Source organism: Choloepus didactylus, chromosome 9 (assembly GCF_015220235.1).
Source record: "Choloepus didactylus isolate mChoDid1 chromosome 9, mChoDid1.pri, whole genome shotgun sequence".
In the NCBI taxonomy this organism is placed as follows: domain Eukaryota; kingdom Metazoa; phylum Chordata; class Mammalia; order Pilosa; family Megalonychidae; genus Choloepus; species Choloepus didactylus.
The window spans coordinates 23,297,822-23,313,779 of NC_051315.1; the positions used below are offsets into that span (position 1 = coordinate 23,297,822).

Sequence of the window (15,958 nt, forward strand, 5' to 3'; positions counted from 1 at the left end):
AAGATTGGAGGGCTTACACTTTCGCAATTTCAAAACTTACTTGGATTTTTTTTTTAAATGTTAACAAATTTCTCATATTCCTTAATTGACTTCCTGTGAATCCAAAGTAATCACTGTTCTTCTTCCTTCCTTTATTCTCTCTCTCTCTCTCTCTCTCTACCTCTCTCTCTCTCTCTCCCCTCTCTTAAATAATATGATTTGGTTTGGTTAAAAGAAGTGTTAACCCAGATGAACAGCTTCTTTTTTCAGTAAACCAATGTGTGTTCTGATATCTGAAATGTAAGCCAGCAAAGAAGGCTAACAAGACATATATGCTTTTAAACACTTTAAAGCATTACACTGTTTATTTTTCCAAGACAGAAATTCTCTATATGCTTAACGAAATCTTCATACAAAACTAATACTTCAATCCTGTAAGACTGGTTAGCTCACTTTAGATTTAGTGTTAAACAACATTTTTTAATCAGTAAGCAAGTTCACATTTTTCCAGGAATTAACTTTTCTATTACATGAGCAGTGGCAACTACAATCACTTACTTCTCAGCTTTAAAAATGCTTTATGGAGGCGGGGCAAGATGGCAGACTGGTGAGCTGTATGTTTTAGTTACTCCTCCAGGAAAGTAGGTAGAAAGCCAGGAACTGCGTGGACTGGACACCACAGAGCAATCTGACTTTGGACATACTTCATACAACACTCACGGAAACGTGGAACTGCTGAGATCAGCGAAATCTGTACGTTTTTGCGGCCAGGGGACCCGCACCCCTCCCTGCCAGGCTCAGTCCCCTGGGAGGAGGGGCTGTCAGCTCCGGGAAGGAGAAGGGAGAACTGCAGTGGCAACCCTTATCGGAAACTCATTCTACTGATCCAATCTCCAACCACAGATAGACTGAGACCAGACACCAGAGAATCTGAGAGCAGCCAGCCCAGCAGAGAGGAGACAGGCATAGAAAAAAAACAACACGAAAAACCCCAAAATAAAAGCGGAGGATTTTTGGAGTTCTGGTGAACATAGAAAGGGGAAGGGCCCTGAGGCGCATATGCAAATCCCGAAGAAAAGCTGATCTCTCTACCCTGTGGACCTTTCCTTAATGGCCCTGGTTGCTTTGTCTCTTAGCATTTCAATAACCCATTAGATATCTGAGGAGGGCCCGTTTTTTTTTTTTTTTTAACCTTTTTTCTTTTTCTAAAACAATTACTCTAAGAAGCCCAATACAGAAAGCTTCAAAGACTTGCTATTTGGGCAGGTCAAGTCAAGAGCAGAACTAGGAGAGCTCTGAGACAAAACGCAATAATCCAGTGGCTGAGAAAATTCACTAAACACCACAACTTCCCAAGAAAAGGGGGGTGTCCGCTCACAGCCATCATCCTGGTAGACAGGAAACACTCCTGCCCATCGCCAGCCCCATAGCCCAGAACTGCCCCAGACAACCCAGTGTGACGGAAGTGCTTCAAATAACAGGCACACACCACAAAACTGGGCGTGGACATTAGCCTTCCCTGCAACCTCAGCTGATTGTCCCAGAGTTGGGAAGGTAGAGCAGTGTGAATTAACAAAGCCCCATTCAGCCATCATTTCAGCAGACTGGGAGCCTCCCTACACAGCCCAGCAGCCCAGAACTGCCCTGGGGGGACGGCACCCACCTGTGACATAGCACAGTCATCCCTCAACAGAGGACCCGGGGTGCACAGCCTGGAAGAGGGGCCCACTTGCAAGTCTCAGGAGCCATACGCCAATACCAAGGACTTGTGGGTCAGTGGCAGAGACAAACTGTGGCAGGACTGAACTGAAGGATTAGACTATTGCAGCAGCTTTAAAACTCTAGGATCACCAGGGAGATGTGATTGTTAGAGCCACCCCCCCCCTCCCTGACTGCCCAGAAACACGCCCCATATACAGGGCAGGTAACACCAACTACACACGCAAGCTTGGTACACCAATTGGACCCCAAAAGACTCACTCCCCCACTCACCAAAAAGGCTAAGCAGGGGAGAACTGGCTTCTGGAGAACAGGTGGCTCGTGGACGCCACCTGCTGGTTAGTTACAGAAAGTGTACTCCATGAAGCTGTAGATCTGATAAATTAGAGATAAGGACTTCAATTGGTCTACAAATCCTAAAAGAACCCTATCAAGTTCAGCAAATGCCACGAGGCCAAAAACAACAGAAAATTATAAAGCATATGAAAAAACCAGACGATATGGATAACCCAAGCCCAAGCACCCAAATCAAAAGACCAGAAGAGACACAGCACCTAGAACAGCTACTCAAAGAACTAAAGATGAACAATGAGACCACAGTACGGGAGATAAAGGAAATCTAGAAGACCCTAGAAGAGCATAAAGAAGACATTGCAAGATTAAATAAAAAAATGGATGATCTTATGGAAATTAAAGAAACTGTTGACCAAATTAAAAAGATTCTGGACACTCATAGTACAAGACTAGAGGAAGTTGAACAACGAATCAGTGACCTCGAAGATGACAGAATGGAAAATGAAAGCATAAAAGAAAGAATGCGGAAAAAAATTGAAAAAATCGAAATGGACCTCAGGGATATGATAGATAATATGAAACGTCCAAATATAAGACTCATTGGTGTCCCAGAAGGGGAAGAAAAGGGTAAAGGTCTAGGAAGAGTATTGAAAGAAATTGTTGGGGAAAACTTCCCAAATCTTCTAAACAACATAAATACACAAACCATAAATGCTCAGCGAACCCCAAATAGAAAAAATCCAAATAAACCCACTCCGAGACATATACTGATCACACTATCAAACACAGAAGAGAAGGAGCAAGTTCTGAAAGCAGCAAGAGAAAAGCAATTCACCACATACAAAGGAAACAGCATAAGACTAAGTAGTGACTACTCAGCAGCCACCATGGAGGCAAGAAGGCAGTGGCACGATATATTTAAAATTCTGAGTGAGAAAAATTTCCAGCCAAGAATACTTTATCCAGCAAAGCTCTCCTTCAAATTTGAGGGAGAGCTTAAATTTTTCACAGACAAACAAATGCTGAGAGAATTTGCTAACAAGAGACCTGCCCTACTGGAGATACTAAAGGGAGCCCTACAGACAGAGAAACAAAGAAAGGACAGAGAGACTTGGAGAAAGGTTCAGTACTAAAGAGATTCGGTATGGGTACAATAAAGGATATTAATAGACAGAGGGGAAAAATATGACAAACATAAACCAAAGGATAAGATGGCTGATTCAAGAAATGCCTTCACGGTTATAATGTTGAATGTAAATGGATTAAACTCCCCAAGTAAAAGATATAGATTTGCAGAATGGATCAAAAAAACTGAACCATCAATATGTTGCATACAAGAGACTCATCTTAGACACAGGGACACAAAGAAACTGAAAGTGAAAGGATGGAAAAAAATATTTCATGCAAGCTGTAGCCAAAAGAAAGCAGGTGTAGCAATATTAATCTCAGATAAAATAGACTTCAAATGCAGGGATGTTTTGAGAGACAAAGAAGGCCACTACATACTAATAAAAGGGGCAATTCAGCAAGAAGAAAGAACAATCGTAAATGTCTATGCACCCAACCAAGGTGCCACAAAATACATGAGAGAAACACTGGCAAAACTAAAGGAAGCAATTGAGGTTTCCACAATAATTGTGGGAGACTTCAACACATCTCTCTCTCCTATAGATAGATCAACCAGACAGAAGACCAATAAGGAAATTGAAAACCTAAACAATCTGATAAATGAATTAGATTTAACAGACATATACAGGACATTACATCCCAAATTACCAGGATACACATACTTTTCTAGTGCTCACGGAACTTTCTCCAGAATAGATCATATGCTGGGACATAAAACAAGCCTCAATAAATTTAAAAAGATTGAAATTATTCAAAGCACATTCTCTGACCACAATGGAATACAATTAGAAGACAATAACCATCAGAGACTTAGAAAATTCACAAATACCTGGAGGTTATATGTTACAAAAAATATGTTACAAAAAAGGAAAACTACCGGCCAATCTCCCTAATGAATATAGATGCAAAAATCCTCAACAAAATACTTGCAAATCGCATCCAAAGACACATTAAAAAAATCATACACCATGACCAAGTGGGGTTTATTCCAGGCATGCAAGGATGGTTCAACACAAGAAAATCAATCAATGTATTACAACACATTAACAAGTCAAAAGGGAAAAATCAATTGATCATCTCAATAGATGCTGAAAAAGCATTTGACAAAATCCAACATCCCTTTTTGATAAAAACACTTCAAAAGGTAGGAATTGAAGGAAACTTCCTCAACATGATAAAGAGCATATATGAAAAACCCATAGCCAGCATAGTACTCAATGGTGAGAGACTGAAAGCCTTCCCTCTAAGATCAGGAACAAGATAAGGATGCCCGCTGTCACCACTGTTATTCAACATTGTGCTGGAAGTGCTAGCCAGGGCAATCCGGCAAGACAAAGAAATAAAAGGCATCCAAATTGGAAAAGAAGAAGTAAAACTGTCATTGTTTGCAGATGATATGATCTTATATCTAGAAAACCCTGAGAAATCGACGATACAGCTACTAGAGCTAATAAACAAATTTAGCAAAGTAGCGGGATACAAGGTTAATGCACATGAGTCAGTAATGTTTCTATATGCTAGAAATGAACAAACTGAAGAGACACTCAAGAAAAAGATACCATTTTCAATAGCAACTAAAAAAATCAAGTACCTAGGAATAAACTTAACCAAAGATGTAAAAGACCTATACAAAGAAAACTACATAACTCTACTAAAAGAAATAGAAGGGGACCTTAAAAGATGGAAAAATATTCCATGTTCATGGATAGGAAGGCTAAATGTCATTAAGATGTCAATTCTACCCAAACTCATCTACAGATTCAATGCAATCCCAATCAAAATTCCAACAACCTACTTTGCAGACTTGGAAAAGCTAGTTATCAAATTTATTTGGAAAGGGAAGATGCCTCGAATTGCTAAAGACACTCTAAAAAAGAAAAACGAAGTGGGAGGACTTACACTCCCTGACTTTGAAGCTTATTATAAAGCCACAGTTGCCAAAACAGCATGGTACTGGCACAAAGATAGACATATAGATCAATGGAATCGAATTGAGAATTCGGAGATAGACCTTCAGATCTATGGCCGACTGATCTTTGATAAGGCCCCCAAAGTCACTGAACTGAGTCATAATGGTCTTTTCAACAAATGGGGCTGGAGAGTTGGATATCCATATCCAAAAGAATGAAAGAGGACCCCTACCTCACCCCCTACACAAAAATTAACTCCAAATGGACCAAAGATCTCAATATAAAAGAAAGTACCATAAAACTCCTAGAAGATAATGTAGGAAAACATCTTCAAGACCTTTTATTAGGCGGCCACTTCCTAGACTTTACACCCAAAGCACAAGCAACAAAAGAGAAAATAGATAAATGGGAACTCCTCAAGCTTAGAAGTTTCTGCACCTCAAAGGAATTTCTCAAAAAGGTAAAGAGGCAGCCAACTGAATGGGAAAAAATTTTTGGAAACCATGTATCTGACAAAAGACTGATATCTTGCATATATAAAGAAATCCTACAACTCAATGACAATAGTACAGTCGGCCCAATTATAAAATGGGCAAAAGATATGAAAAGACAGTTCTCTGAAGAGGAAATACAAATGGCCAAGAAACACATGAAAAAATGTTCAGCTTCACTAGCTATTAGAGAGATGCAAATTAAGACCACAATGAGATACCATCTAACACCGGTTAGAATGGCTGTCATTAAACAAACAGGAAACTACAAATGCTGGAGGGGATGTGGAGAAATTGGAACTCTTATTCACTGTTGGTGGGACTGTATAATGGTTCAGCCACTCTGGAAGTCAGTCTGGCAGTTCCTTAGAAAACTAGATATAGAGTTACCATTCGATCCAGCGATTGCACTTCTTGGTATATACCCGGAAGATCGGAAAGCAGTGACACGAACAGATATCTGCACGCCAATGTTCATAGCAGCATTATTCACAATTGCCAAAAGATGGAAACAACCCAAATGTCCTTCAACAGATGAGTGGATAAATAAAAGTGGTATATAGACACGATGGAATACTACACGGCAGTAAGAAGGAACAATCTCGTGAAATATATGACAACATGGATGAACCTCGAAGACATAATGGTGAGCGAAATAAGCCAGGCACAAAAAGAGAAATATTTTATGCTACCACTTATGTGAGCTTTGAAAAATGTAAAACGATTTATAATGTAGAATGTAGATTGTAGGGGAACTAGCAATAGAGAGCAATTAAGGAAGGGGGAACAATAATCCAAGAACAGATAAGCTATTTAACGTTCTGGGGATGCCCAGGAATGACTATGGTCTGTTAATTTCTGATGGATATAGTAGGAGCAAGTTCACAGAAATGTTGCTATATTAGGTAACTTTCTTGGGGTAAAGTAGGAACATGTTGGAAGTTAAGCAGTTATCTTAGGTTAGTTGTCTTTTTCTTACTCCCTTGTTATGGTCTCTTTGAAATGTTCTTTTATTGTATGTTTGTTTTCTTTTTAACTTTTTTTTCATACAGTTGATTTAAAAAAGAAGGGAAAGTTAAAAAAAAAAAAAAAAAGGAAAAAAAATAGATGCAGTGCCCCCTTGAGGAGCCTGTGGAGAATGCAGGGGTATTCGCCTACCCCACCTCCATGGTTGCTAAGATGACCACAGACATAGGGAACTGGTGGTTTGATGGGTTGAGCCCTCTACCACAGGTTTTACCCTTGGGAAGACGGTTGCTGCAAAGGAGAGGCTAGGCCTCCCTATGGTTGTGCCTAAGAGCCTCCTCCTCAATGCCTCTTTGTTGCTCAGATGTAGCTCTGTCTCTCTAGCTAAGCCAACTTGAACGGTGAAATCACTGCCCTCCCCCCTACGTGGGATCAGACACCCAGGGGAGTGAATCTCCCTGGCAACGTGGAATATGACTCCTGGGGAGGAATGTAGACCTGGCATCGTGGGACGGAGAACATCTTCTTGACCAAAAGGGGGATGTGAAAGGAAATGAAATAAGCTTCAGTGGCAGAGAGAATCCAAAAGGAGCCAAGAGGTCACTCTGGTGGGCACTCTTACGCACACTTTAGACAACCCTTTTTAGGTTCTAAAGAATTGGGGTAGCTGGTGGTGGATACCTGAAACTATCAAACTACAACCCAGAACCCATGAATCTCGAAGACAGTTGTATAAAAATGTAGCTTATGAGGGGTGACAAGGGGATTGGGAAAGCCATAAGGACCACACTCCACTTTGTCTAGTTTATGGATGGATGAGTAGAAAAATAGGGGAAGGAAACAAACAGACAAAGGTACCCAGTGTTCTTTTTTACTTCAATTGCTCTTTTTCACTCTAATTATTATTCTTGTTATTCTTGTGTGTGTGCTAATGAAGGTGTCAGGGATTGATTTGGGTGATGAATGTACAACTATGTAATGGTACTGTGAACAATCGAAAGTACGATTTGTTTTGTATGACTGCGTGGTATATGAATATATCTCAATAAAATGAAGATTAAAAAAAAAAAAAAAAAAAAAGACATAATGCTGAGCAAAATAAGCCAGGCACAAAAAGAGAGATATTGTATGTTACCACTAATGTGAATTCTGTGAAAAATGTACAATGTTTTATACTGTAGAATGTAGGGGACCTAGAGATACCAATTAGTGGAGGGGGAATGATAATCTAATAAGAACAGATAAACTATGGAGGGTAATCTCAAGGTTATGGGAATGCTCAGGAATGACTATGGTTTGTAAACTTTCTTGGATATAGTAAGATCATGTTGGAAGCAATAGAGTTATTTTAGGTTTTTTTTTCTCTTATTCCTTTGTTTTCTTAGGGGTTGTTAATTTTCTTGGGGTATGGTAGGAACATGTTGGAAGCAATGTAGTTATTTTAGATGATTTGTTTTTCTTACTCCTCTGTTTGGACATGGTTTATTAATTTTCTTGGGGTATGGTAGGAACATATTGGAAGCAAAGTAGTTATTTTAGGTTATTTGTTTTCCTTAATCCATTGCTTTGTTTGAAATGTTGTGGGGTTTTTTTGGTTGTTGTTTGCCTGTTTGTTTTTTAATTTTTTGATAAACAAAGTTAAAAAATTGAAAAAAAATCAGTAGAAAAATGGGAGTAAAAACTAAATGACAAATAGGGTGGGATAGGGGGATTGTTTGGGTATTCTCTTTTCACTTTTATTTTTTATTCTTATTCTGATTCTTTCTGATGTAAGGAAAATGTTCAGAAATAGATTGTGGTGATGAACGCATAACTATATGATCATACTGTGAACAGTTGATTGTATACCATGAATGACTGTATGGTTTGTGAATATATTTCAATAAAACTGAATTAAAAAAAAATGCTTTATGGACTGTGAAGAATGCTTACTGAAAACTGAGAGAAGGGGTCTTAACAGCATTTTGAATCAGACAGCAAATAGTTTTAACATCATAATCATTAATCAAGGCACAATTGCAGACTTGAATAAGCACAGAGTTCAGTAGCTGGAAGTAAAGGTTTGCATCCCATTCCTTAATTTTATAGCCATTGAACCTCCAAGAGCCTGAATGTCCTCAGGATAAAGTGGGTGTAGAAAGGATTTAATGGGATAATATATGCAAAATTGCCTTTAAAACTATAAAATAGTCACAAAAATTAGTTATTTAATGGGAAATGCTTCCTTTTATGTGAAAAACACATTTTCCCTCAGTTATTCTACATATTTATTATAATCTACACTTTCTTATTTTTTCAGAAAACACCTGATTTCCAGTTTGTGTACTTAGATCACTAAACTGATGGAAAGAAAATTTTGTCCAAATATATACTTCCAGAAAGGGCAAGATTTATAATTCTGTCCATACTCACAGCAAAATCATTATCAAGAAACAATTCTTAAACTTTTAATTGCTTAAGTAAGTCAGTTAAGAAACTGATTCAGAAGTTGGTTGGATGATGGCAGATGGACAGAATGGGTGGTCTGTGAAGTCAGAGTATGGATAATTAATATGTATTAATATGCATTTACCAGCTGCTTAAAGATCCTAAGGTTCAAAATTGTTGTATCTATGCATACATTCAATTTAACAAGTTTTCTGGATACACAATATTCAAATATCAACTGCATTTTGAAACATGATTAATATAACAATTAGAAATACAATAGCAACAAGAATTATGAACTTCCTATAAATAAATCTAATGTAGATGTGCAAGTCCACTGGGGAAAAAATTATGGAACTTCTTTTAAAAGAAATTAAATGGAGAAAGGTGTTACATACGTTTCTGAATCTGAAGACTGATACTATATTATAAAGATGTCAACTCCCCCCAAATTGATACACAGATTTAATGCAACTTAAAATCTGAACAGAAACTTCTGTGGAACTGGATAAACCAATAAACCAATATGCAAGAACAAAGTCCCAAGAATATCAAAGACACTACTAAAGAAGTGCAATATTAAGACTTACAAACTATACTAATTACCTTATTTCATTGATTCTAAGATGTACCTTTTATCACATTTTCACATCTATGTAAAATATTTAACATCTATGAAATTGGGATGCATCTTAAGATCAACTGTCTTTTTCAATAGCTGTTGGCCAGGCAAACGGAGTCACAGCAGCTTATGTTGTTGTCTCCTTGACTGATTTAAAAGCATTACTGGTATAATACATATTGAGTTTAATGCAGTTTAAAAATGTCTCCAAAAAGATTATATAATGATTCAGCATTGAAATGAAAAATTTTTGTGTACCCAAAAAATATGGAAAAGGAAGAGCAGGGAGTAAATTAGATATTAGTGAAAGAATCAAAGTAAAACTAGTATGTTTTAAGAGAGTTAAGAATGAAGGACATCCAAAAGTAGATGAAACTATGTTATATTTTATTCCTGAATTGTCTGTCATGGGTGAAGCAAGGACCAAAGGTAGGAGATTTGCCAAATCCCTTTGTGGTAGGCAGAATAATCACTCCCAAAGAACCTGTAAACCTGTGAATATGTTACCTTACATGTGCAAAGGGACTTAGCAGATGTGATGAAGGTTAAGGACCTTGAAATGGGGATATTATCCTGAATTATCCAGGAGTTTCCAATCTAATCACATAAATCCCTAAAAGTAGAAGAGAAAGACAGAAGAGTGGGTCAGAGAAATGACAATGTGACAAGCTTACAGCCATCAAGAAAAGAGACCTTGGTTCTACAACCACAAGGAACTGAATTCTGCCAACAATCCAAAGGAACAGGAAACAGATTCTCCCTTAAGGCCGCCAGAAAGGAACAGCCTGCAGACACCCTGATTTTAGCCCAGTGAGATCTATGTCAGACTCCTGAACCACAGATCTGTAAATTAGTAAATTTGCGTTGTTTAAAGCCACTAAATTTGTGGTAATATTTTTATTGCAACAATAGAAAACCAATATACCCTTGAAATAGATAAAAGAAATTTCTAAGGAATAAGATGTATTCTACAGAATTAAGGAATTATGTCAGTGTCATTGACAACATTTTTTCCGTTTTGGTGATTCATAAAAAAAAAAAAAGACCAATTGATCTTTCAATTGATTTCTTAAATTTAAAGAAAATTCCACAAAGAAGAAACTAAATGAATTAATACAAAGATTAGCAATAGACCCAATGCATATAAGGAAACTTGATTTATCAACACAGTGTGCATTGCTGATAATTAGGGAAATGAAAGATCATCCAATAAATGGGATGAGACAACTGGTTTATCCAAATTATAAAAAAAAAAAAGAAGTTGAATCTCTACCTCATAATGAAATTTTAATTCAGGTGAATTAAATATTTTAATGTGACAGCAAAATTCTGAAACTTTTTGGGAGAAAACATAGGAAAATATCTTCATGACCTTGAGGTAAAGAAGATTTTTTAAAACAAGACTCAGAATGGATAAATTATAAAGGAAAATATTAATAAATACGACTAAATTAAATTTAAGAACTTTTATTCATCAGAATATACCAGAAAAGTAGTAGAAAAAATAAGCTAAAAATATGAGAAGATATTGGCAAAACATATATAACTTTGTATTAGCATTCAAAATGTATAAAGAGCTTTTATGAATTAGGCAGAAAAAGACAACCCAATAGAAAAATGGACAAATTACATGAAAAGGCATTTCACAAAGAGGAAAAATGAAGATTCCACAAACACGAACATATGATCAGTCTTGACTGGAATATGAAGATGGTACAACCACTTCAGTAAACAATTTGGCATTACCTAGTGTAGCTGAGCATCAATCAACACATCTGCTCTTCTCTGAAGTATATTTACTTGAGAAAAACCCTTACACATATGTTCTAGGAGACATGGACAAGATAGTCATAGCAGCACTGTTTGTTAACAGCAGTAGACCAAAAATAATTCAAATGTCAATCAACAGTAGAATAAATAAAATGTCATAGTCATATAAGGGAGTACTATGTAACATAAAAATAAATGAATAATGGCTTTTTTGTGTCATTACTGACAAATGCCAGAATCAAAATACTGAAAGAAGAAAGTCATAAGGACATTGAGACAGTATGATTCCATCTGCCTGAGAATTAAACATAAGCAAAATGAAACAATAAATGGTTTAGGGATATATATACACAGGTGATACATCTATAAAGAAAAGTTAGGAAATTATTCATATCAGATTCTGAATAAGAGGTAGATTTACTGTAAAGCTAACAATGCTTTCGCTTCAGGGCTCATTTTAATGGGCCTTCCAAGGCTCTAGACCCAATTTGGAATTTATAATTTTATATTCTTTTTCTTAAAGAACCCCAAACCACTGAAGTGAGTAACATAAGGATCTACAAAAACCTGGATTTACCCTTGCTAAGAATAGTAGCTACTCTGGGTAAGGGGTAAAAGTACTAGAATGTAACCGCAGTGAGGGACACAAGGGCCTCTGTTGTATTAGCAGTGTTCTGTTTCTTATACAAGGTAATAAGTAGGTGAGTATTCATTTATGTTATCATTTAAAATATACGTATCTTTCATATATTCTCATTCATGAAAGATACATTTCATAACATTTTTTTAAAAAAGGTAAAATTAGCCCTATTATTCAACAACATAATTTTGGAGTATAGCATCAATAAACTACTTGGAGCCCACTCTCTCACTTCCAGTGGGGGATCAAAGAGTAAAAAAAGAAACAAAAAAGGTAAAACAGAGCACTTTATTATCACTATGTATATACTGTATGTGTATCCCAGAAGATTTCCAGGGTGGAGCTCAAAATCAGAGCCTAGGTAACACTAGTGGGATAAAGCTGTTTCCCAGACTTGGCGTAAAAATTAATAGCTACCATATGCTGAATGCTATGTGCCAGGGCACAGGGCTAGGCACTTTACAAGCGTCATTTCCTTTAATTCTCAAAACAGCTCTACAGGACACCAAGCCCATGTTTTTTCCTCTACTCAGTGTTCAAATACTGAGGGCTTCCATGGGGAACACTGATCCTTACAGACTCTTTAAGGGTTTCTCCATCATTTCTCCTTCCCAACCCTTTAACCACTCCATACCCCACCCATCTCTTTGAGTGCTAAAAGCTAAATGGGGTATCAAACGAATGCCTAATTCCTCCATTCTAAGTAGATACTCCATCTGGTTTGCAGACAAGCCATAGCTCCTCCCTACCTTCCCAAACATGAATCTTGAAGTGAAAGAGGAACAAAGAGAAGCTCTATATGTGCAATATTAAAGAAATAAAGTACATTCAGCCCCAATCCTGAGGTGCTTATCATGTAAAATAGAAAGGACAAATGAAGAGTAAGAACATAGAAGAACCACAAGAAAACAAATGTGAAAAACATTACAAAGTTGTACTAAATATGAATATCTTATAATAGAAGTAAAAACTATTTTTTGTATGTATCTACAAACATTTCTCAGGTTTACATGTAAATAGACAGGAACAATCATAGTAAAAGATATATTTAACATTAAGAGCTATCTAAAAATTCCCAATTTCCCCTTCTGGCATTTAAGACATCTAATTTGAAATCACAAAATAGGTGACTGATTCAATTTTTTTTTTAAGCCCAAAGTATAAGGATTTTAATACCTCTTCAGGCCTTCCCAAAGCTGGAGTTCCTGTCAGAAGAATGGCTCGTGTGGCTTTCTGTACTAATGGCAATAAAATCTTGCTGCGGGTGGCATTTCTGGACTTTATGTAGTGCGATTCATCTAGTATAACTACTTCGAAGTTCTCATTATTCAGTGCATCTATCAAAGTCTTTGCATCTGCGGTTAAAAGACCATAACCCAGCACTGTCACTTTGCTGGTTGATATTCTCCTAGAAAAGAAAAATCCATGTATTTTAGCAATATACCAGTAACCAATTTATCATAAACAATATAAAACTCTTTAAAAAAGAAATACAAAGGAGAAGAAAGAAGAAATGGGGAATAATAGAAGATGGTACTCCTACTGAAATCCAATTTCTCTTAACATTTTTATGGTCTCCAAACATGATAAATCAGAATCCAAAATTTAAAACTTTTGTTAACCAAAACCAAATTTTGGGTTATATGGTGTTTGGAAGATTTTGACATTCAGCAAGCCACATTTTACTAGGATAAGAATATTATTCTCAGGATATTTGTTTCCATGCATCTAGGAACAACCTTAAAATGAAGACTCAAATATCAACTGACTCCTGAACAAAACCTTCCCCCAAAATGTAGGGTAGCAGTGTTTCTCAACCAGGGTGCTATTGGTATTTGGGACAGGGCAATACTTAGTATTTCAGGGCAGTGTAGTGCACTGCAGGGTATTTCACATTCCTGGTCCCACCTACCCATCAAAGGCCAATAGAGTCCCTCAGTAATAGGACGATGAAAATTAGTCCTGACCCTGGAGTGATGAGATGTGGGAAGATGAAGGGGTTCTGCCCCAGGTAGAGAACCAATGAGCTAAAGTGATCCCTTATCTTCTGAACCATCACTACAATTTATATATCTATGATATTATTTATCATAATGTATTGAAATTATTTTTTACATATTTATCTCCCTTATATAATGAAATTGGTAAGGGCAGAGAATGTGTCTTATTCATCTTTGTATATACAGTACTGGGCTCCCAATTAAAGTTTGTAGAATGAAATGATTAGAAAATTAAATGCACAAACATTAAAAGAGAAATCACTTTTGCATTTTCTACATCTGGTAAAAATGCAGGACAAAGTCAGTCTTCTGTAGTTTTCTACCCTCTAATAGAAAAGACAGAGCCCATAGTAGGTGGTACCAACATGGTAACTACATTTTAAGCCCTGGATAAATCTACTTAATACAGAGATTTATTATTTTCTTACTGTGCTCAAGAAAAGTCTGCAAAAGAAAAGTTCAGGGTTAATATTACTAAATAACTAAATATACAGAAGACAGGGCTTTCAAGGCCACTACAGCAGTCTCTATAGCTTCAATCCTGCCACCTCCTGAGTAGTGAATAGTCCTAGCATAACTAACATGCCAGAGGAAGTATATGTATTTGTAGTTAAAAAAAAAAAAAAAAAACATTGACAAATGTTGGTATATACCTAAAGCTATGTTCCATTAAATATCTGGAAGACATCAAGTAAGTTTTCCTGCCCTTAGCTGACATCCTGCAAAAAAATTACACTCTGGGATTGTTGTCCTTTCTAATATATCACAAGTGTTATTCAAATAAAAATATTAGCCACTATGTAAATCCAAGAATGTATTTCCAAAATAATAATGAAAATTATATGACATAATGTTATTAAAAATTATAGAGGAGAAATATTTTCAGAAAATATAAATGTAAACATTCAAATAACAGCTAATTGAAAATGTTACAGAGGCTTTTATAAATTTTGTATTCTCCACATTTTTAAATTTTTTTTATTATTATTCATTTTATTGAGCTATATTCACATACCATGCAGTCATACAAAACAAATCGTACATTTGATTGTCCACAGTACCATTATGTAGTTGTACATTCATTACCAAAATCAATCCCCGACACCCTCATTACCACACGCACAAAAATAACCAGAATCACATTTTTAAATTTTTAAATTTTATACAGTGATACTGGAGGGGAGGAGTTTTATTTATAATTATTTTCCACATTTTATTTTGTTGATGCGAATAGTGTCCAAATTTCCTTGGGTTCATAAAGACTATTTTTTTGAATTATGGTATTAAGGTTGAAAGAGAAAAGACACTGTCTATAGTTTGTCTGGATTCTCCCCCCACATTCACAAAGGCCAACATTACTTCTACAAATGTTTGTTATGTTATCAGTCTTAGAGAATACAATACAGTACAATAATAACCCAATAAACAATTCTCAAGAATTAACAGACATTTATTTTAGGTAAATGCATAGCTTTACACTTAAGGCTCAGAAACTGGTAGTTTTATATCACTTTAAGCAAGATCATTTTTAATGATTCACCTTGATACACAACATAATAACTTATCAATATTCAAATTGATTGACTTATTCCAAAGGTTGGGAAACAAAATGAGTAAAAACGCTTGCTTTACTATGATTGATTTTTAGAGTAAAGAACTCAGATAACACAAAACAAGTATTTTTAAGATATAAAATATTAAAATTATAAATTAATATAAAGAAAATAAAACTTGCTAATACTAATTTTTAGTCATACATAAAACTTGAATAAAAGTTCACAAAACCTCAATCTATTTCATTGAGAAGTTGTGAAATTTATTTCTGAACCCTAAAATAGTCAGTTTTAAGTATATTTAAGGTATATATAAAATAGGTATATTGCATACATCTCTAAAAGTATATATACTCCACATTTACTTTTAAATACATTATAAAGAAACATACTGTTGGACTGTAAACAAGTTTTCTTGGAAAATAATTCACATTAAAACCATTTAAAAGAAAATTTTTC

The 15,958-nt window shown here is 35.9% G+C and overlaps 1 protein-coding gene across 6 annotated transcripts in view; it reads right to left on the reverse strand.

The window, feature by feature from the left end:
- ZRANB3 (zinc finger RANBP2-type containing 3) overlaps positions 1-15,958 on the reverse strand; it is a 362,832-nt gene that overhangs the window by 184,223 nt on the left and 162,651 nt on the right. For all 6 annotated transcript variants that reach the window (XM_037850112.1, XM_037850110.1, XM_037850111.1 and 3 more), the window contains exon 5: positions 13,123-13,354. In XM_037850112.1, the coding sequence (XP_037706040.1) occupies positions 13,123-13,354 (232 nt within the window). The remainder of the gene's footprint in view (positions 1-13,122; positions 13,355-15,958) is intronic.